This window comes from Acyrthosiphon pisum, chromosome A3, assembly GCF_005508785.2.
Source record: "Acyrthosiphon pisum isolate AL4f chromosome A3, pea_aphid_22Mar2018_4r6ur, whole genome shotgun sequence".
NCBI classification, from domain to species: domain Eukaryota; kingdom Metazoa; phylum Arthropoda; class Insecta; order Hemiptera; family Aphididae; genus Acyrthosiphon; species Acyrthosiphon pisum.
Genome location: NC_042496.1, coordinates 41,085,637 through 41,109,504, shown reverse-complemented (window position 1 = coordinate 41,109,504; position 23,868 = coordinate 41,085,637). Strand labels below are relative to the sequence as shown.

The following is a 23,868-nucleotide window of genomic DNA, read 5'->3' as shown; positions in this document are numbered from 1 at the left end:
AATATTATCTATACGTGCTCCGATCTCACGAAGTGTTGCAAAAATGACAATATTTTAAGAATATTCTCGTAAGAGACCTTGTCAACGATTTTTTTTCCCTTTTAAAATTACTAAAATATATTTATCTTAAATGATATGTAATTATTAAAAACCAATTAAATATGTATATTAAATGAATTTGTGAACCAATATGCAATAATCCTCTAAATATGCAAAACATACAATATAAAATTTGGTGTTTAATGCATATAAATCTGAGCTCTAGTAATAATGCTTGACAATTGAACACATGGCTCCTGATATATTGTTACAATAGCAGTTGAAAATATCAAAAATACATAGGCACAGTTTTTTTTTTAAAAGCATTTAATGTTCGAATTTTGACAAAATGTATAAAATTTAAAATTTAATAATTATTTTGTAGTTAAAAATTTATAAAATGTTTGAATTTTATATTTTAGGATTGATAATTTAAAACAAGGTTCCACGTAAATAGGTTATATTAATTACTTTCTTAACAATAATATCATCAAATATACTTAGTAATATCATAGTTTGACTGACCGTCTTTGCTCAGAATCGTTATTCTTATACAATGATATTATATCCATTACAGTGACCCACTTTTTCCACCTTTTTTTTGTTGTTAATCCCGATAACAAAGAAGAATACTGGGAATTTTTCATTTTGTCCTCTCAAAAGTATCAACTAGACCCAATTGTCTATCAGAAACCATTTTCAAAGTTTAAAATTAAAGCATGTTTTTTATTACTGAGTGTGTAGAGACAAAAAAAATAAATACACATCATTGTAAAATCAAGACATTCTCCACTTACAATCTAAAAATATAAATGCTTTCAACTTGTATCATTACAACAATACCATACAATATAGCAGTTAGGTCAATCATGACCACAACGACGTGCCGGTGCCACTATGCCTGTATAGTTTATAAAGATAAAAGAACCTTTTTATATTGTTCTCCATTGAATATAAACACTTATTGGGGAATTTCAAAATGTACCAAAAATAAGTATTATTTCGAGTATTATTTGAACACTGTATATTTGCTGACTTATGGATTAGACTAATAAATATATACCGGGTGATTCTTTTATCATTGAACACTCATTAATTCAAAAAGTGTAAATTTTTTTGAAAATATTTTTTACATAGTTTCAAGTCATTTATAAAACAACGTTTTTCTTTAAAAATTATATTTTTAAATATTTTTTATCCTTATAATTTTTTAAGTTTTTAATTTTTTGAATGATAACATAGGGTTTTAATTTAATATTCCAGAGCAGAATATTTTTCTTAGTATTTTGATACATGAAAATCGAATTTGGGACGAGTAGTTTTGAGTTATAAATATTCAAAGTTCTGATGATCGGAGTGGAGTAGTACGGGGTTACCCCGCGAAATGTTTTTCCACTTCTCCGCTCATCTAAACTTTGAATATTTATAAATCATAAACTACTCGCCCCAAATTAGATTTTCTAAGAAAAATATTCTGCTTTGGAATATAAAATTAAAACCCTATGTTATCATTCAAAAAAGTAAAAAACTTAAAAAATTATAAGGATAAAAAATATTTAAAAATATAATTTTTAAAGAAAAACATTGTTTTATAAATAACTTGAAACTATGTAAAAAAATATTTTCAAAAAAATTTACACTTTTTGAATTAATGAGTGTTCAATGATAAAAAAATCACCCGGTATATATTTATGAATTGTCCTTTTTCAAGAATAGTTTTTTTTGACAAACTATTTGGATACAATAACAAATAATAAGATATTTAGTAGATGAATACACTCATTTCATTGGTGTATCCAGTTCTTATTTTTTTACACTCATAAATTCGACTTTTCTGTATAAAATTTAGTTTATTAAAATCATGAATAATAAAAATGAGTTTCTATATTTCTAAGGTGATCTTTTGCAGTACATAATCGATCATGGGGCTTTAAAGGAAAAACAAGCTCGTATATGGTTTAGACAGGTAGCATTAGCGGTGCAATATTTACACACAATGGAAATAGTACATCGCGATATAAAATGTGAAAATATTCTCATTACCGAGCATTATACTGTCAAGTTAACAGATTTTGGTTTTTCAAAATTTGTAAGTTCCAAAAGACTGAACTGTAGTACTTATTGTTGTTCATTGGGTTATGCACCACCAGAAATATTGACTACACGTCCATATGATGGTAAAACATCTGACATATGGTCACTTGGTGTGGTATTATATGTCATGCTTAACAAAAAAATGCCTTTCAATAGAAAAAACATGAAGTTAATGTACAAGCAGCAAGTACATTATCACTTACAATACTATGTATATTTTATATATTAAAATTTTTTTTTATTATTAAAATATTTGAAGGTCAAACGAGATTGGGAACATCAACCCTCCGTAGAGAAAATAATAAGTGAGAATGTGAAATTGTGTATAGACAATATTTTACAACCAGAGCCTAGAAAGCGTTGGACAATTGATCAAATATTGCATAGTGATTGGATAAAAATGAATCATAGATTGGTTAACATGACTGACCAAGAGTCATTTGCTCTTGTTGAAGCCCAAAACCAAGATAAAACAGTATATCAAAAACACTTAAAAAAGATAAAAGCAGATAGGTCAGACACTCAACAGATATTGGGCAGGAGATCTCCAAGATTTTTTAGTATAGCACAACAATTAGAATCAATATCTAGTTCAAACAGAGAAACGAATGATAGAAATACATCTAAATACATGTTAAAACGTTCATTACGTATAGATAACATACTGAATAACAAAAATGACTTGATAAAAAATTAAAAATTAAAAATATCATAATAACAAATAAATTATTTGACTGATACATACTTTTATTGTAACGTTGCAATATTGAAAATGTGGTAAAGTATTAATTGCTATATCAATATAAGTATGATTTCTACTGGTGATCAAGCCCAAAAATAGGCTTTGCCAGTCTTGTATACCAACAAATCTAATACGGTTGAGTGGACATTGCAATAAAAGGCACATTGATAATTTTAAATCTATAATTTATAATAAAAAAAAATTAATTATTAACAACAGAATAGGTACATTGAATAGACATGTTAATATTTAAACTACAAAGCATTTGTCTATCAAGGATCCTGTTATTGTAAAAATGCATTTACGATTAAATGTTGGTACTAAACAATCATTTTATATCAATGATGATTGTTATATCATACAAAACTTTTGTAATGCAACAGGTAATATTATTAAAAACAATTAATTTAAATTTGGCATATTGATTATTATTATAAAATTATATATGACTTACAATGGTTATCTTCTTTTTTTAAAATTTCAGTGATATGCACGATCAAACGTGATTGATGTAAGTATCCTAAAGCGTCTCGAATTTTACACATTGCGTATATTATTTTGGAAACTAATGGTTGTTTTGGTAATAAATTCACTAAAATACATATGTTATCAATACTTTTTTCTTCACTATTTCCTAAAATCTATAATAATAAGACAATTTTTTTAATGTTCATGATAATCCTTTTTATAAATTATACACTAATGTTACCTGTATAACAGTATCCAAGCTATTTTTTGCATGTTTTAACTCTAAAACTCGATACAAAATGGCAGTGTGGGCTCGTAGAACAGCCATTACTATTTCCTTACATTCTGATTTTAAGGAATCTGAGATTATTTTAACAGCTCGTAACTTTAACATTTCTGAACAACCAATTTTTGATGAATTTTCCCATATTTTTCTAAATCATTAAAAATAATATTGACAGTAACAAATTTGTTAGTTAAAGTATGACAAAGTTAACCAAGCTTTACCTAAGAGCTCGAATCGCTGTATATTTGGTAAGATTACTATCAGTATTTGATAATATTTGTACAGTTATACTATGAATATTATGTTTGTACATGGCCTGAATATGGGCTTCAGATTTAGCTAGATTAGCAATCAACCTAAATATGCGATAGTGAATCGAATCAACATTTATATTTTTCATTATGAAACTAAGGTCTTTGAGAACACCATAATCAAGTAACTGCAAGAATAATACGTTAATACATAAATATTTATTTGTTTAATAAAGTAGTTATAATTACTTCCTCACGACACTCTGAATTCATACTGTAGTCTCCAAGAATGCTTAAAACTAATGATGTTATTTTAGGGTTAACTTGTTGTAGTAATCTGCTCAATATTTTGACACCACCATATTCTTGAAATTCTTTTAATGCTCCATTTTTTTTTGCCATTTCGGAACGTAAATAAACTAGACTTCCATAAATACCACCTTTATTAGCAGCCACATTTGCAAGTGCTGATGTCACCGAATCCATACCTGAAATAATTTAATAATTTATTCAGATAATTCAATGTTTTTCCAAATTAATAATTGTTCAAAAGTTTCAAATTGAACAATGTGCCAGGTTATGATACTAAAATTGTAATTTATCATTTGCTTATAATCTATATTATTATATAACTTGTTATAGTTATTACCAATTATTGTAAACATAAGTTGATTAGTATTAGTTCAAAGATAAGGTATTTTTTTGAAAATTGTTTCATTCTTGTACAATCATATTATTATTCATTATTTACATTTGAAATTGTTATTATTGGAAATACACCATTAAATCATTAAATAGTAAATACATTTTGATTGATTTGATTAAAACTACTTATTTTACTTTTGTAAATTTTGTTTGTTAATAAATACATAAAATTCTTCATTTTTAGTTTTGATATAATTTGTGAGGTTCTGAAAAGTATTGATGGTCACCAGGGTCATTATTTTTATAAAATTATCAACTGAAAATTGTTAGTTTTCTTTTATAATTATGTTGGGTTTACTATTCATGACTACAGGTACCACGTAATATAATATATTACACACAGGTAGGCAGGTAGTCTAGGGAATTACTTCTTACAAGTATAATAAATAAATATAAGATCCTTCAAATATATATTCCCTATTATAATTAACACTATCACCGCTCCAGATTTTGTCATGGTGGGTGGGAGGGAGGGGATATGGCTGATTTTTTAACATAGCCTATTTAATTATTAAAAGTATAATTTATGGTTATCAGATCTTAAATATTGAAAAAATGATAATGAGGGGATCTATCCCCTTAAAGTTCGACCACCGCTGATCCAGACGTACTATTACGTTCCAAAATTTTATAATAATATTATTTGCTAGTAACCGTACAACTTTAGAAAACTCTGGGTCCCATTATTTTTAACTTAAATAATTAGATCATATACAGGACAAAATTAAAATAAAAAATATTTTATTTTATGTAGCATATACACGTAAATGTTACAGAGTATACACAGTGTAGCAGTGAAAAGATTTAAAAAAAACAACAGTTTAATGGTGAAGATGATTCATATAGTCATATAGATATAATATTGTTAACTATATGGCACTGTGAATATCTAATAGCTAATGTTATAGGTATCGACAGCTATATGGCTGTTAGGATACCTAACCTATATAGATAGATAGAATCATAAATTATAGATTTGTACATCATATTGAAATTGTGATATACCAAAATGACAAAACGGGAATTTTAATATGATGTACAAATCTATAATTTATGATTCTATCTATCTATATGGCAACTAGCCTGGTGCAAAAAACAAACAAAACAGATGTATTTGCAACAAATAATATTTGTCCATTAGCCCTGAGTCTTCATTTATTTTTCAAAAAAAATGCTGAAATTCTTTTTAATATTTACATTCATATTGATACGATAATAGTAAAAATATTTTGGAAAATTTCAATTCTAAAACTGAATAACCAATGTAATAACATTGTCTGTTATGCTTTGATACAATTGATGATAAACATTTAAAAACAATTTTAGTATACAATTACTGACCACTCTCAATATAGTTACATGGCATTACGCAAAATTATTCAAACAATGTACTTACCGATGTTTTTATTTTTCGTAAATAATCGTAGTCTGTGTACCTTTTTTCTCGTCTAAAAAATGCAATCAATTTCTGGATACGTAATAGAACTATATAGGACAGAAATTCAAACTTGAGATCCTACGAAATAATTCTAATTCATAAACTCCTAGGCTCGTCTTTGGTACGTCGTGAAAGGCATTTCGGGAACACTTACCAATATAGAACGATATTTGGTGATCTACCTATAGCCTATAGGTATTATATATATAATGCATATATGAATAATAATATTATACTAATAACACAGTACACTACTATAATTAGTAGTAACTACGATTAATAATAATTATTATTAATTAATAAATAAATAATAATAATACATAACATCATCAACTGATAATGATCATCATAATTATATTTGATTGCACTTTGTTTGTGTTTTGTTGTATTTTGCATGATAAAATAATGTTTTTCTTTTATTTTGATCCACCTTGATTCTATGGAGGTAGTTTTTCTCAGACGGTCGCCTCTGATAACCGTTATCACATCGTCTGTTTGTTGTTTGATTTTGATAACCGATTGCTCACAGACCATGGTTTACATCAGACTACCGAGTCATGTTCGTAGCTGCAATTTAATTTTTCGTTATTTATTTTAATGTTGATCTATAAAACAATTTACGACGCTTGCGGTTATAATAATTCACACTTGCTATCGGTTTGTGTTTGAAATTCAAATTCATATTCGATTCTGTATCATGTAAACGAGGGCACACGGACCACGGAAAAAAAAAATGCCGACTGAAGTCACTGTACAGAATTTGTACATTTTTAACTCTACATTATCGAAAACCGAGGACGATGTAAGTCTAATTGTGTACATGTTTTTATTGTCAAAATAGTTTATAAAAATTAAATACTGTTTTTTCAATGGGCGCGTTAGGCTGTCTTCCTCGTTTAAGTTCGAGTTTAAAAAAAATAATTTTTTTAAATAATTTACCTTATAGTTTAAATGTAATAGCTTAAAATGTAATTAATAGCTATGTAATAGCCAAAGTTGTAATTAAGATCAATAATGATAAAATAATAATACATTATAGGAAGCATCTCTCTTATCAAAAAATTGGTTTGACGTAACACGGGCATTTGTTTTCTCTGTCCTACAAGTGCTTAACATTAGCAAATTTACACTCGGCAGATCACATTTAGCAACGTTAGTTTAAAAGTTAGAGTGAATCGACCTATTATTAAACTTGTTGGTAAGAACATTATCTGTGTTTCTATCGGTAAGTGGGGTTTTTATACAAAAGTTTAATTTATATATCAAGTTTTGTAAATATTATTTTATACCTAGCTTAAATTAAATACTTAGAAACTTAAAAACTGAGATGTCATAAAAAATCCACATATAAACTCACCATCAAATTTCATAATAGGTTGATTCACTCAAATTTTAAACTAACAAAGCTAAATGTGATCTGCTGAGCATAAATTTGTTTTGTTACGCACTTGTAAGACGGATACTACAAAAGTGTTATGCCCTCTTAATACTTAGTACTTGTGATATTCTTCACTGTATATTATTTATTTTTTTGTATTACAGGGAGCTAAAAAAATATTATTTTATTATCCAGAACACGAGGATGAGAACAAAAAAGTTCTCAATGTCGGTCACATTGAAGCTGTAATCTGCTTTGCACGGTATGCTAGTACATTATTTTATCATACGTATTATTATTATTTACTATTTAGGTAAATATTTTAATTGTTGTACTAATTGTAACAGGAACTTTAATGCAAATGAGTCATGTGAATCATTGCGTACTGAAAAATCATTGCAAGTGTTGTACAATGCAGAACCAGATTTTTGGATAGTTATTGTAATATTATTACTAGTTTTTTAAATTATTTTTTTCAATCTCTAGATTTCTTTAAAATTATCTTAGTAATTGGTACATTATGTTTAGTAGACTGTTTCAGCACAATCTAAACAAAAGTCTTCAGAGTCCCCAGATGAACCTGTATATTGCACGTATAATCTCCAAGAACCAATCTATTTGGCTGTTCTGAAACACTGGTATCATACGTTTCAAATGACTGTGGGTAGTATGACTAAGCTAATGAACGATAATGATCCTGATTATCTCAGACTTATGCTTAACAAATTTTATAGCAAGGTTAGCTTTTATAACAATTAATTACACATCCTTTATTTATTGATCAATACTAATGCAATTCAAATCTGTTTAATATTATGTATATAGTTTAATTTTGTTACTTATGTATGCGTTTTGTTTTTAGTATTTACAGAGCACTGATGTATCGAGTCACACATTTATGGATATGTTTCAAGGCATTAGTTTTCTTCCCTTAGACAATGCCATTCATTTGAACGCGCAGAGTTTTCTAAATACTATTGAAAACACATTTCAACAAGTACATTTTACAATGTTACTTTATAATGATTCACTTGTTTGGTAATGCATTTATTACATTTCATAATCATTTAAAAATTAGATTATATGCCATTGTAAATTTTGCATTTTATGAATCAATGAATTAAGCATTTTAATATTAATATGTTTAAAGTTTTCTAAAAATACATAGAACTGGAGTCTGGCAATAAGATCTACAACAAAATTGTGTACTAATTTGTAGAATTTTAATAATTGCACAGGCTCCAGTTGTAGTATCAAATTTATGTTTTTCAGGTACGAATAAAAGTACTTTATACATTTTAATTTTGATTAAGTTAAATTAGCAATGATTCATGTGGATTTTGGAACATTGGTTTGACATATTATACAAATGTCCTGTAAGTCAGTTTAAATTTTTTTTTTTATTGTTTGTTTTTTGTTTAGGAGTGGTCTGAATAAACGTCAAACTCAACTTGTGTATTCCTATATTTTAATGTGGGTTTTACCAGAAATTTCAAAGAAAGACAATTTAGTCAAAGGAAATTCAGTACAACAATGTTTGCCCAATCAATTAGTTGGAAGGTATAAATAATTGAAATCACTAATGTATTGACTATTATTATATTTTAAAATATTAACTCCTTTATTATGACTTTTAAATAGGTTTATAACAAATGTTTGGGCAGTGAAAACAGATAGTTGGATTAGTGATTTGGGTAAGGTTCCTATTTTAAGGTTAAATGATGAAAACGATGAAACATTCAAAAGCTATAGGCTAGTTATGTATAAAGCTCATCACTCAATTGTATGTATGTTTATTAAAAGTAAGTATCATAAAATATGAATATATGCTATAACAAATTCATTTTCTGATAGTGGTAATTAATTTCAGTGGAAAATCCTTTAACCGCAGATTTATACAACTCTTTAGATCAGTTTCTTGGGACAAAATTACATTTGTTATCAGAAAAGATGAAAAATACAGTTGAAAAGACATTGGCTTCTAAATTGTATACTGAAAGACCAGCTAAATTTGTATATTTTAATGGTATGAATTTAGCTATTAAAAATTCAATTAAGCAATCGAACACAGCAGCTACTACTAATAGACCATCTGAATTTAATCTTAGTCCGGATTCATTACGAGTGTTAGTGGATATTAGCAGCCAACAATCTTGGTGCGTATGTTTCTGATTGAAAAAAAATTTCATATGAATCGTATACTCATTTATTATGTACGTACCAATTGCATTATCTATTTTATTTCAGTATGCACCCAACTTATTCTGTTATGATAAAAACATCTAATGATAATTGGGTAGCTGGTAGATTATGCAATTCACGAGAAATTTATATAGTGTTGAATCAAAAGTTGACCAAGTTATATGATGTAGATTGTGAGTATAAACATTTCTATATCAATTAAATCATACAAAAATTAAAAAACTTATTTTTATTTCCAGCTGAAATTCAAAGTCTTTGTGCTCAGGAATTTGGAACAATATTTTTTTATGATTAATAAGCTATAGTTAACATAAGTAGTAAATTGACTACCTCAAATTATAAATTATTATTATTATTCATTTCAGTTTTCACAAGAACAATTTTTATTTTTAAATGTTTCTTATCAACTCAATTATTATTTTATTTTTGTTAACTTAATGAAAATGTAAAATATATTATTGTTATTAAACTTCTATGTATTATATTATATATACATATATTTTTTTACATTTTATTATTACAAACGTAACACTAAAAGTACTATTATTGTGTTATTGTGATAATTAAAACAAAAATAAGATTTCTAAAATTAATTTTAGATGATATTTTAGGTTGCCAAGCTTAGAATATTTCTTCTGAGTACCAAAAGGCCAGTAAGACTTCTATTTAAAAGGGCATTTCTTCTGCATGAGTTGTCTCCGTCTTACAAGTATGCAACAAGCAAATTTACTTTCAGCAGTTCTCATTTTTTTAGGCTTTGATAGTTTTAATATTAGAGTGAATTTACCAATAATTAAGCACAAAGGTAGCTATATTTTTTGTAGTTTATTAACTGTTTTTTTATACTTAATTTTGAAGCTAGTTAAGCATGTGTTTTAAATATTAGAATTTAAAAATGTTCATTACTCACTTCAAAAAATCACAATACCAAAAAAACTGTAGAAAATGTTTAGTTTAATTGTAACAAGTAAATTCATCTGGTATTAAAACCTATAGTTGTAAATTAGCAATTACAGTTTATTAAGTATAATTTTTCCTACAAAATAGGTTGGTATGTAGCACAAGAACCACAAGAACAATATAATATTTGAGGAGTTTATGTAATTTCAATTGTCAAAAATGAGTATAGGTTATTATCGCATAAATATCGGATTGACGAAACGTGAGTTGTTAAATTATTTACAATTTGTTATTCATTACCATTTACCTGAATATAATGTAGTGTTAAAATAATGCATACGTTATAAAGTTTTTAAAATGTTGGCAAAATAGAATCGAAACATAATATATCATAAAAATTGAATTGTACCTACAACCTACGTTTCTGGGATAACGAAGGTGTTCAATTGATAGGGAAACAATATGACTATATAACCGAGGGAATGGGAACGGGAATGACCTGGAATGAATAATATAATAATATAAGATGCAGCAGATTTTAAGTCGTCATGCATTATTATCTTTATTGATGGAAAAAAACTCCATTTACAGAATAATATATATATAAAAAAAATTTGTTTTGTGTAGTGACATGAATACAATAAAATGTTGGTACAAATAGTATAAATATAACAATTACATATTATGTGGTATATAATTTATATCTATAAATATATCTATATTACCTGCAGTATATTTGCTCAATAGTCAATTCATCAATTTTTTTGGATTTATCACGAAACCTGCAGTTTAAATTTAACTCGTATTACTGTATATTATAAGTAAGATTTTTCTAACAAAATATTAATTGAACAATATATTTGAGGTGCTTATGTAATTTTATAATTGTTTAAATGTGTAAGTTTAGGGAGTAGGGGTTATTCCATTTGTTTTTAATTTTTACGGCCAGAAAGATACGGTTCATTATAATTTATAATATAAGTACAACTTATTCAGTGATAAGTTAACTTGGTTAAATTTATTTTTGCACAAAATCAATTAAGTCTGAATGCCTGATGACTGAATTTTTGTTTTACATAATTGTAATTAGAAAAATCAAAGTCCCTGAATTTTGTTACTTACCTATTTAACCTTAAATGGTTTATAATAGTATACGAATAAGAAATAATTAAAATTGTGGGGCAAGATGATTAGATGAGTATACGAGGTAAGCTGGTGGGATAACGATATTCCTCCATAATAATTAATAACTAGCTGATCTGGTGCATTTAGTTGCCCATTAAATTTATCAACTCTGTATGATTCAAACTTTGTTCATTGTTATTTAATATTTGGTGTATGAAGTTCAAAACTTAAACATTTACATCTTGAATCTTGAATCTCAAAATGCTTATGCAAGCACCACTATACAAAATGTGAATTTTAGAAGATGCTTTCTTAGTGCACACTTACATGGTTGTACGAAGGCACCATGAAAATTGAAAGCCTCAATGCCCTCAATCTATCATTATTAAAGTCAGTCAGGACCTATGTCAGGGCACGTACGATTATATTATATTATATATAGTCATCCCGACCGGCGTTGCCCGTGGACATGCTTGTGATTATGCGAAAAAATGAGAAATATATTGTCATGGAGGCAAACCACCTGCGGTGGATTGCAGACCACTCGAGAGGCATACGTACCTATAGTTACAAATATTTTATTAACACGTTGTTTATGATGTGCAAGCCGCTAGGTTCCCGGGACAAAGGTCGAAAAATTAGCGTTAGTGATACCATTTTTTACTTAGTTACCCATATGGTTTTGACTAGAGAGCCTTTATAGAGAGTGGCCATCTTAATTGATAACCATTTTTTGTCCAAACTATTCCCGCCGAAATTTAATTTTATATTCTGAGCGGAGTGGTTTTACAATGGTGTTTATTTTTTTTTTTTTTAATTAAACATTTTTTTTTTTATTCTGTATACAAAATTTCTACCAGAAGTAGTGCTTCGATTTCAACATATTATTATAGTACCTATCTGCTATCTTTTAGCAAATTGGATTGAGATGGTACTTTAGAGAGGTAATTTTTCTAATTATAAAGGCTCTCTAGTCTTGACCAAATATAACTAACAGGTCTAAAATTATACTCAATCATAACCATAGTCCATAGACATATTGATAATTAATATTTATTATATATTATATATTATCTATGATCTTAACCAATAGCAACCTTACAATAAACAAAAATATATTTATTATTTATTATTTTCTTGCTGGGCAGATTGCGCCACCGTTGTATTTTTGACATCCAGATTTCCTACTTTTCAGGTGGATTTTCCTAAAATTGTCTTCATATAAATCTTGTCGAGGCAAAATCTGCCAAATCGGTAAATGCGTTCTCAAGTGATGCCATGACAAAGGATTTGGGTCCATTTTTATATATATTATAAATAATATGTTTGAAACCTCTTTAGAATATAATATTATGGAGGCAATTAAAATGTTTGTTGATAATAATTTTATGATATTTGATCGATGTAGTCTAATATCAGTGTTTTTTTATTTTCGTCTCTAAATGACTTATTTTGTTAAAAGTTCTATGCTATTTTAAGACAAGAATAATTTATTAATTCTTAACGAATACTATTCAGTATTCTAATATATTTAATATAGCTTAGGCTCAATTAAACATAATTAGTCTATCTGGGACATAATTAGAAATGAGAATAGTCATGTGGGATTCTGTTAAAGTATTACGAAAGTTTGGCTATAAAAAAAAGTATATTTGTTTCCTGTTTTGATACATTTGAAAAATATATCTATTGCCTATATTGGGAATAATATGTCTCGCGTAGTCACGCCATGGCGTGGATAATATAACGGGACGAATTATTCCGTTATTTTTCTTACATAATTGTTTGATTTTAATAATAATATTTAAAGTGAGCAATTTTAAAACTAAGAAACGTTGACTTATTATAAATGGTAGGTACATAAATCTAGAATTTTTCTGAAAAATTAAACATACTACATGTATGCAACGAGTTAAACATTAAGTGTCTCGTCTTACCCCGTGTTACCCTATATTAATAGGTATTTTAATTTTTTATATAGTACCTACCTATTAAGTTAAATCAGAGAACTAAATTCACGGAATTTTATTCCTCCGATTATGGTTATGTAAAATAATAAAATCAAGATTTTGTACGAAAACTAATAATTTAGACCTAGCTAATATCTTTTGGCCGTAAAATCTGTTCATGAACTTTGATGTAACGGCTAACGAACAAGTTAGGCATTTTGGTTTCCGACTTATACCTATTCTAGGTACCTACCTAGAATTCTACCAAAATCTGCAAAAAATTACACGGCCATAGATTATAGGTACCATGACCATGTGGCATGTTTGATGAAAGTAGCTTATTAAGCTACAATATATTAAGCTAAGCTTAATATATTGTATTGAAATTTAGGTCATACACTGAATATGACATGAGTACATGACGTCCATACTGGAAAATATTTTATGATTGATAAATACATATTGTTAATAAGTCGTTTCGGTTTTATTTACTTCAAAATTAAGTTTTAAAACTTTTTCAACTTAAAATAGATATAATTTATGTTTCCATTTTTTTAAGGTACCTATTTTTTTTTATTTTTTTATTAATCCGCGGCAACTTCGGCCATTGGGTGGTTTTTAAGTTTTAACTGTGTGGGAGGGTACTGTAGGTTTAAATACGTTTACATAGTTTGGCAGATTTTTTAGTGGGCACCCGTAGGTATCTGCCATGTCCAGGTGGGGGATGGTAGCACTTGTCTTCTCTCCGGACACCGTGACTTGTCCGAAGAAAAATGCCGCCCACGGCCTAGGCTTTAGTCCGCTCAGCCACTGCGTCCCCTTAAGGTACCTATTGTTTTCTATATTCTTGTACTTTACGTTATAATTTGAATTAATTTGTTATTTAAGAAAAAAACACGGTGAGCGAGCATGCTCATTCACCCTATATAATAATATATAATCGAACGGGACCTTGCTTATGGCGTATAGATTAGGTATATTATGTATTTACCATAATTGGCATCGTCCACGGGTTGTACAAAAATAATACCCAACTCTCATATTACAGCGAATGGATTTTGATCTTTCTAAGTAAGTATAGGTACCTAGTTGAATTATTATATCTCTAGTAGAGATTCTCTACAGCGGTGATTGCGATATCTCCCCATAACAATAATAATGGAATAATCGGATTCGAACCTTTGTATTACCACAATAATCGGCGGTGAGCCCTTTTTGCTAAAGTCAAAAGTGACACTATCTCTCGGACGGTGAATATTTATTGTCTTATGCTCACAAATCATCACTTACCGTATTCTACTTTAGTGTGTGAGTGTGTTAACCACGTCTTTGAATAAAACATGATACTTTGACGTAATCTCTGGATGCGATGTATTAGCGAGCGTTTCTGTATAATATTATTATTTATAATGGTTTGACCTGTCTATTATAAATTATAATACTATATACTATCTACCCTATTTAAACCACCTTCCCTTAAAATAATAATAATAACCATATACTACAGAGTGTTACAGGAAGACCTGACAAAAAAATTTAAATGTACCAATGTAAAAATTAACTAAATCAAAAAAAAATTAAGTTTTAGCTCCATGTTAGTTGGTGAATAACAGCTATATACTATAAAACTATATACTATTATATTACTCGTATCTAGGTAGTATGTACGTTAATATGCTAATATAGCCCAAAAAGACTTATGAAGCAGATATTGTGATTACTATTTTTTTGACCAACCACCCCTTCATACTGCCCCCCCCCCCTCAAGTGGGTATACGCGTATACCACGCGTGCTAAAAAAATCATAAATCAAAGTAAAACATACTCAAACGACAAACAGAAAATGAAAATTTCTTTTAATGTATCGATAAACAAAAGTTATTTAAAATATTACATTTAATATATTAATCTTCGTTGTCCAGCTATTAAAGTTTTAAATAATTTGCATATAACTTCATCATTGTTTACTAAATTTGTAACTTCTTGTTTAATAAACATCTATATTACTGCAGAGCGTTCAGTTGTTTTTGATTCATTATTGAACGCAACTTTGTCTTCACGAGGCTCATTTTCGAAAAGGATCGTTCACAATAACAGCGAAACAACCGATACACCACAGCCACATCTGATTGTAACAAAATTATAAAAATTAAATAACGCATCTCCCGAGTTCTGGAATGCAATGATGTCGTTATGATGCTATACCTATTTCCAAATTTCAATTTTCAGCAGTTAGGTGGAATTGGGGTTAAGAGCAGAGGTTCTAAAAATTGTTGGCGGTCCAAATTTGCTCACATTAGCTTCACCCGCGAAAAATGAAAATATAGCGCTATATAGACTTTTTTTGATTTTTGTGTACCTCAATTCATAAGCAAATCGGCGTAGGTGTACCTCGATTTGTGAATTTATTCGACTGAGATGGACAATTTGTCTGAGGTAGATTGGATATAGCAGTTGATATATTTTCGAACGTGGTTCAAAATTACTCTCTAAAACTTTTCTGATAACTCTAGGAAATTTAAATTTCCATTAAAATCGGCTGAGTAGAGCATTTTTGAGTCATATAATATGTACCTAAGCTTCAAACATACATTCAACTCTCGTATTTGTTTTAAGATTTAATTTCTGTATTCGAGGTCGCATAAACGTGACGATTTGATGCATGATTTTACAGTTAATCTGCTCGAGTAACCAATGGCATTTTGGATTCCACCGTGAATCTCAAAATTCTTGTGTGAGCTGCACCTGTTTGAAATGAAAATTTTGGAAAATTCTTTCATTCTTTTCTTCCTAAATGGTGGTGTACGCAGTATTTTTTTCACGGGGAGTGGAATTTAAAGATTTTAATAGACACATTCAGACCTTCAGTACACACATATATTCATATTAAAACAATATACATGTATTGTGTACACAATTTGGTATCGGGAGGGATATGACCACTCGGCTCTGGTACGCCCCTGAAATGTACCATGCAAATTGGTGTCACAGCTTAGGCTCTACATTGATCAGTCAGTCAGTCAGTCAGGACTCAGGACATGTTCGATCATATACATAGATTATGTTATGTAATATGATTAATTTATTGTTATAATAATGTTATCACTAAAATATATGTAAATAACTGTAGAAATAACTGCGTATATATTATTAAAATAAAAATAAAGTATTAAAAACTAATAAATTATGATTTACAATTTTCTTTTTATAATTTAGTAGTAATTGCGTGATGATAATTGTTTTAAAACAATATTGGAATATTTATTTTACAGTGATACCTATTCGGCTATAGCCTATAGGCCTATAATACCTATAAAGTAAATAAAAGCTTTTGTTTACTTAAAACAATAAATTAGTATGATATAATTTACAGGCAAATGACTCTTAAATAATTAATCATTTATAATACCATTATACATTGCTATTAGGTATTTATGCATAGTTTAAAAATACAAATCGCGTAAAATAATAATTAAATTCTGATTTTACGGTTCACGTCTCACTCTGAAAAAAAATATTTATATAAACCAATTGTTTTTTATGCCGTTAAAGATAAATAAAATACCTTAATATAATGAATAATTTAATATTTATCAATATAGTTTTACTCGAAGAGGAATTCCAGTTCAATATACATCAATGTGAAATACAAATATAGATAGATAAATTAAGTATTATTTCGTAATCATATAATATTATATCATATGTTATGTATATTTTTATCCTACAAATATTAAATTTTAAAAACTTCTTAATTTATAATTAGTATATTTATCATTTTACGCCGATGTTGATCTTACTATACTTTTTAATGATACATTAAAATATAAATCTAAATAAATTCCCTTGATCATGGTCGGATTTAGGGTTGCAGGGGCCCCAGCCCCCCTTAAATCCGGTCTGCCTTTGATATATTTTGATAAGCAATTAAGACATTTTTATAAAAATGTATTTCCTTTTGAGAAAATGAAAATATGTCATCACAATATGCATGTGTCATTGTGCCAGATGTGTTCCACGTAAATACGCAGTACAGAACCTTTTGAATCCGCAATGCTATTATAATAATAATATATTTACAAAAATAGCGTGCAGGTACTACGCTCATATTACTGTCGTTTGAATTTTCATTAAAGTATAGTACTCCACTGTTTGATATTTGTCTTCGAAATATTTTTTTAACAACGGGGAAATAGGTAATTTCAAATTTGTTACCTATTACTTTTAGGAATACCTACCTAATGTTAATATTTGGATATTATAATAGTTTATCATGGTTATTTGTATATTGATTTATAGGTAATATTTACTAATATCTTAATTTTTGTAATGGAATTTTTTCTACATTAAATAATAAAACTATAACATTATTTATTATGTACCCGGCCTAACGTTGTATAGGTTGTAAATTATTTCAAATATAAAAAAAAAAAAACATTACCTATTTATTTAGTTAAACTAATATTGATTATCTTTGTAAAATATTGACGTTTGTAATTTTTATTTTTAACAATACATTAACCTGGGGTCCTCACCTTAAAAACAAAAGAAAGTCACTAAATTCTAGACTACACCTACTACGTCCCGTACTAAAATCTAAACTTCCACTTCATAATAAATTAATTTTATACAAAGCAATGCTACGTCCAATCTGGTCGTATGGTGCCCAAATATGGGGTTGTGCCAAACCATCACAATTAAAAACTATCGAAGTCTTCCAATCGATCTCTCTCCGTACAATCACGTCCGCTCCTTGGTATATTTCCAATCACACCCTCCACAAAGATTTAAACATAGATGCAGTTGATAATTTAGTTAAAACTTACTACAAAAAGTTCCACTCAAAATTATTTCTCCATCCCAACCCACTTATCGCAAATCAACACACGGTGTCAATCCCGGACAATCCTCCCCGTCGGCTTAAACGTCGTTGGTGTCGTGACCTATTAAATTGAAAATGAGCTAGTTTAGCAGTCACGTCTACGGGTCCTATCACTGGATAGCTTCCCTACTCGCCGTCTCTTGTCCGTCATATTTTGTCATCATATTTGCTTATTGTATTTTTTTTTTTATATGTAATTTTTTACTATATATTTTAATAATAAAAAAAAAAAAAATACATGCATTTTGTTATAATATTTATACCGAATGAAAGCCAATTATATTATTATTGTTATTAATTTATAATATCTTAAACCCGTCGAATAATTAAACAATTCATAGAAACTAGACAGAGGTGTATTGCCGGAAAAATATATATCGAATTCGCATATAATATATGACTCGTATATACAGTGTAAAATATTTCCAATAACCCATACGCGATCGTTCTTTCATAAAGTCGAAACGGTGTTATTCTGTTATACACACCAGGCACCACGTCATGTCATAGCCCATATAGGTACTACCAAATAAATCTCTGATCATAATTTCTGGGCACTACACATATTATATTATTATGTGATGTTTTAATTCTTTACTGATTATTGTAAAAATTATATAATACATCACCCATCAATAATAAAATAAAATAAATAATTTTAATCAGAAAATTAAATATAGTTAGGTAGTAGGTATCTATACTTATTAATAATTTAGATTAAGCAATATGCATACACGATAATATGCTGTAATGCTGTATGTCATAAAACATACTATAAACCATAACCATTCGTAATCAACAAGTTCTGAGTTGTACAATAGCTTGCAAATATATAGTCCCAAACTCACATACGCGATATAGGTAGTAAAATTACTCCTTCATCTTAAATTATTCTACTAAATTCAATTGATTTAAAAATGTAACAGATGCTCCAAAGCCATTAAAATAAATTATATCTTAAATGTTTTAAAGCTTTAGAAATATAATGTTGATTATGACTTATGAGCATATATTTATATATTATAATATTGTCTTGGACTATATATTTTCAATACAGGTGTTTACAATTTTTTTAGGCATATTAAAATAATAGTATTTTAAATATATCTACCTAACATTTTAAAATTTGTAAGTAATAATACAACTATATAATATTAGGTATATACCTACTATATATAGGTAGCCTGCATATTATTATAGTTATGAGTTATTATACTTTAATATCATTTGAAATGTTCACTATAATAGTTATTGATTTCACTCGAATGCTGTTTTGAAATCGTGTTACTTTATAAAATATTATTTTCTGTCAATTTTTTTCATAAATACGTTGCTTAAAGTATAATATTCATCAATACAGTCAATAACCTACTTATACGATCAACATAACAAATACATGTATTTCCGATTTCGTTAAAGTTATATGTGCGTGCTGATTCGTAGGGTACAGCACGTCATACTATTGCAAACGTATTTTTATTTCGTCGAAAACAATAAATATATCTTGATTAATGAAGTTTGTACCGCCGCATAGTTTTCCGCTGGTATATGTACCTACACGACCACTAACAAGGTTAAAATTGCAAAATGTTTACGGACATCTGGTTGTGCGCATGCTGTTTCAAAACGTAAATGACCTCCCTCCTTTCTTTTAAACTTCCATGCATTACACGGGACACCGAGCGACTGCTGTAGGGAATAATATTGTCCGGAAGGGCTTTAACGGTTTTTGGGTGATTTGAGTTTGGTCGCAGTGTATTTAGCGCGCCGGTTACAGCCGCACTACTGCACCGGCGGCACGCGCCATGCACTCCTTGGTCGTCACTTCTCGCCAACTCGACCGCCAACAGGTAATATTTTACTTACGTAGTTCATTTTTGATATATTATCATTTTTTCTAGATCGTTTTAATTGTACTTCGAATAGAAAATATATTTTAATCAAACAATGTGAATGTTGGGTGCAGGGCTTATTATGTCGATATTATATTGTCAATATTATAATATTGCGTGGTGTACCGTATTTGATAAAAATATTTAAACATTTTTTTTTTTTATTACCTTTTATAATTAGATATTTTCATTATTTTTGACGTTATTTAAAGGTGTTTAATAAACATTTTTCTAATCCACTGTTCCAAACCACTGAATCAGTTACAGTTATAAAACATTTTAACTTAACTTTTTTTATTTTATCGAATAAAAAAACAATAGGCATAAAAATTGATTCTTAACAATAATTATTTGAGCAGTCACTCAAATTATCGTGGAACAACACAAATAGATTGAATTTAATCCGCGGCTACTGAGAGAACCTACTAATTAAATTAAGTTAAATAAAATAAATGTTTACAATATTTTAGGTTTTTTTTTTAGAATTCCAAAATAAATTATTTTTTTCATATTATTCAATTATAGTGATTTATTGTTTTTCTCAACAGTTTTTTCTTAGGTAAGAAATATTTTTCAACATCCAAATGTGATTCTGACAATAATTGTCTATGTATATAAATACTATTCATTGGGTACAATTTGTTCGCGTGATTATTAATTATGATGACGGTTTCATTGTTTCACAGTTTTTTAGTCAATGTATAGGTATAAAATATGTAAATATGTATATATTTTTTAATTCATCAAAATAATAACTGTAATTATTATGAAGAACAAAATTATTTTATGTGATTACTCTATAATTGTCTACATATAATATTATAATTTAATTATCTCTTATTTAAGTCAAAATAAATAACTACAAATACAATTTTGGAAAAGACAAGATACTGCGTATGGGTTCATTTTAATTTGGTTGCAGAAAAAAAAAATATTGCATTGTATTATTATTTTTAATTTCATAGTACTGGTTTTCTTTTTATCATAAAAACCTCGGTCTCCAGTTTTCAATGATAATATCTTGATATTAACATTAAATTATTTTATCAAAAAACCGATTTTCGGTGGAATTAGTTTATTGTACGTGCTTATAATAATACTTTATGTTGTTTTCTTGTATTTTCTGTCTTTAGAACAAAACGTATTTAGATTTTTTCAAGTAAGTAGTAATAACTTCCTACGAATCTTAAAATGATACTAAGTACCTACATATTAATAAATTATTTAAATTATACATCAATTTGGAAATTTAATACAATTTTGAGTTTTCAAAATAAATCTATGAATAATAATTTTGAGAAAATTTGTTTATTTTTCCCAGTACAAATTTTTAGAAATATCATATTACTGAGTATCATAGTATACGTAAAAAAATATTGTATTTCGTCATAATTATACAATGGGCATAATTGTAAAATATTACAATAGCTGATAATTTTGAACAGTTACGAACAGTTGACAGTACGAACTTACATTATGTTAGGATTTACGATTGACGATCGAGTGTATTTTTTATAATTTTTAGAGCCCTCGTAAATATGGTTGGTTTAATTTAATTCGGGAATATTATATTCTGTTGTGGGTACCTACCTATATAATATCATTATATTCTTTGAAAAACTATACTAAAACAAACAAACAATTTCGTCAATCGTCTTTAAAACCAAAGCGTCGAATGAAATAACAAACGAACGAAAAACAATATAGTTCACTCTGATCGTCTTTGTGTTGCAGCTTTCCCGATTCGGCTGCGAACCCGGCAGTTATTATTGGCGGTCGCATCGCTGTCAACTTCCGATTCCTATATAGACGAATTTATACCCTCCATTTATGTGCGCATAATAATTATAATATTAGTCTCTCCTAATAAAAGTTTCCTCGACGAGCCGCGGAATTCAAACATTCGAAAGATCAAGGCACTCGTTCAACAGATCCACTTGTTTTTTAAACGATATTGTATAAGACACGAATGTTGGCCAACATGTTTATTTTTATACACACATTTTTGTCATGAAATTAATAAAAGTCGCGGCTTTTAGGGACGTTTTTTTCGGAAATATCACGCCCGTCGTCCGTAACACAGCCTAATGCTATTATATTATTGTATGTTATATACATATATATAGTTATATCATATTATATATGTATATTGTTATGAAAACGTAAGTCACTGCGGGTCCCGTGTTATTGGCCTTGGCGACAGTCGTGGTAACGGGCTTATAATACAACTTACAGCCCGCGGTTAACACGGGGACGACCACCACGTATACCTATAAAAATTGAATTAGAAAATATCGATTAGCATTTAGCAATGGTAGGTAGGTTTATATACGCATTTTTTCACGCTCTTTTATCCCACCTCCAAAGTTAGGTATATCGCGTGTTACATACTGTTATATATTAATGTGATATTAATGGATAATGCCGTTGTGTCGTGTAATGAATTTTGTGTGATTTAAATAGCTGTGAGATGAAAATAGCGTCTCCTTTATATTATGTTGGCGAAAGCTGCAGGTTGGAGTAAAATATAATATATTATAACGCTTGGGTGCGGCATTTTACGCCGACCTCATGAATTTATTTATTTTTGAAGTCTTTGCAAAGTGGCCGCCGCAGTTCTTAATAGGAACTATTTTAAATTATAATCATTGTATAAACCTTATTAATTCTTTCGTCGTATATATTACCTATGTATATACATCAAAAACAACGTATTTGTGGCGCGATGAAAATGGAATAGGTAAGGTACGCATCGCATTCCATCGGTTGATGGATCGCACGAATCTGTTGTGGTTCGCCGAGATACCTTCAAAACTTTAATTTATTCTTTTACGAACACGAAGGTAAATTTTAGAAATAAATATGATTAGCTCTATCAACATAGGTAAATGTTTCAAATACTCAATTTGTATTATCATGTTTATGTTTTTAATAATTTCAGGTTTTCGGCGAATTTTCAATAAAACTTCGTTCTTATTTGCTTTCGAAAACAAATAAATATTTTTATATTTTAAATAAAGAAATAATTACCATTTAGGCTAACAATAATCATTGTCTTTAAACAATGCTCCTCTTGCCTATAAATAATGGAGATACCTAATAGGAAATTATAATTATTAACTTTGCATACCTATTTTGTCTCTTTCAACACAGATGTATTTAACTTTGTAATTGTTGAGAAATGATAATTTGTATTGAGTATTTTGTTAGTTAAAAAAAAATAAAATTTGTCAAGACAATGTTATTATACTTGCAGTTAACAATTAGAAATATTAATTTATACATTTTTTAATCAACTTTTCCTTCACTATAAAAACACAGTAATTTTTTTTATTTTTAAAAGGATGTTAGCGCACTATTTGTTTTCTCTCTGACCTACGCGCAACACAGCTAATTTTACGTTCACAATAATCTTTACGATCATATTAATTTCTAAAATGAGAGTGAAATTACCTCTTATAAAATTTAAATGTGAGATTATTATCTAGGGCATCACATAGGTGTTTAATTATATTTT

The 23,868-nt window shown here is 28.3% G+C and overlaps 5 protein-coding genes across 8 annotated transcripts in view; 4 read left to right on the top strand and 1 right to left on the bottom strand.

Annotated features, from left to right (window-relative positions):
- Nucleotides 1-2,872, top strand: part of LOC100166865 (testis-specific serine/threonine-protein kinase 2-like) — a 4,940-nt gene extending 2,068 nt beyond the window's left edge. The window contains exons 2-3 of one of the 2 annotated variants that reach the window (XM_001944440.5): nucleotides 1,935-2,320; nucleotides 2,393-2,872. In XM_001944440.5, the coding sequence (XP_001944475.1) occupies nucleotides 1,935-2,320; nucleotides 2,393-2,830 (824 nt within the window). In that variant the 3' untranslated portion in view covers nucleotides 2,831-2,872. The remainder of the gene's footprint in view (nucleotides 1-1,934; nucleotides 2,321-2,392) is intronic. The other variant, XM_008187480.3, reaches the window with a different exon arrangement.
- LOC100168941 overlaps nucleotides 1-6,364 on the bottom strand; it is a 12,370-nt gene extending 6,006 nt beyond the window's left edge. Inside the window, exons 1-7 of one of the 2 annotated variants that reach the window (XM_016806563.2) lie at nucleotides 6,178-6,344; nucleotides 5,982-6,070; nucleotides 4,130-4,368; nucleotides 3,851-4,068; nucleotides 3,585-3,777; nucleotides 3,330-3,516; nucleotides 2,879-3,054 (exon numbers count right to left, since the gene is read on the bottom strand). In XM_016806563.2, the coding sequence (XP_016662052.1) occupies nucleotides 2,879-3,054; nucleotides 3,330-3,516; nucleotides 3,585-3,777; nucleotides 3,851-4,068; nucleotides 4,130-4,366 (1,011 nt within the window). In that variant the 5' untranslated portion in view covers nucleotides 4,367-4,368; nucleotides 5,982-6,070; nucleotides 6,178-6,344. Of the gene's footprint in view, nucleotides 1-2,878; nucleotides 3,055-3,329; nucleotides 3,517-3,584; nucleotides 3,778-3,850; nucleotides 4,069-4,129; nucleotides 4,369-5,981 lie in introns of both variants that reach the window. The other variant, XM_029491697.1, reaches the window with a different exon arrangement.
- Nucleotides 1-23,868, top strand: part of LOC100575177 (TNF receptor-associated factor 3) — a gene marked incomplete at its 3' end in the record, with an annotated part of 138,801 nt that overhangs the window by 82,342 nt on the left and 32,591 nt on the right. The window lies entirely within an intron of this gene.
- On the top strand, nucleotides 6,533-10,100 carry LOC100160061 (vacuolar fusion protein CCZ1 homolog). The gene is made up of 10 exons (XM_001944327.4): nucleotides 6,533-6,825; nucleotides 7,566-7,663; nucleotides 7,749-7,842; nucleotides 7,933-8,139; nucleotides 8,264-8,439; nucleotides 8,824-8,961; nucleotides 9,043-9,203; nucleotides 9,272-9,557; nucleotides 9,649-9,776; nucleotides 9,843-10,100. Exons 1-10 carry the CDS (start codon nucleotides 6,757-6,759, stop codon nucleotides 9,896-9,898), a joined length of 1,413 nt encoding a protein of 470 aa, XP_001944362.2. The 5' UTR covers nucleotides 6,533-6,756; the 3' UTR covers nucleotides 9,899-10,100.
- LOC100162110 (sodium-dependent serotonin transporter) overlaps nucleotides 10,151-23,868 on the top strand; it is a 41,528-nt gene continuing 27,810 nt past the window's right edge. The window contains exons 1-2 of one of the 2 annotated variants that reach the window (XM_008187475.3): nucleotides 10,151-10,312; nucleotides 10,651-10,765. The gene's annotated coding sequence lies outside the window, so the exon portion shown is untranslated. Of the gene's footprint in view, nucleotides 10,313-10,650; nucleotides 10,766-20,150; nucleotides 20,310-23,868 lie in introns of those variants that run through there. The other variant, XM_001944276.5, reaches the window with a different exon arrangement.

Bases quoted from the DNA above. Each gene is read 5' to 3' on its own strand.
- LOC100160061 (XM_001944327.4), top strand. From the start codon at position 6,757: ATGCCGACTGAAGTCACTGTACAGAATTTGTACATTTTTAACTCTACA. The intron at 6,826-7,565 runs GTAAGTCTAATT...TTTGTATTACAG, and splicing joins TATCGAAAACCGAGGACGAT to GGAGCTAAAAAAATATTATT. The intron at 9,204-9,271 runs GTAAGTATCATA...AATTAATTTCAG, and splicing joins TGTATGTATGTTTATTAAAA to TGGAAAATCCTTTAACCGCA.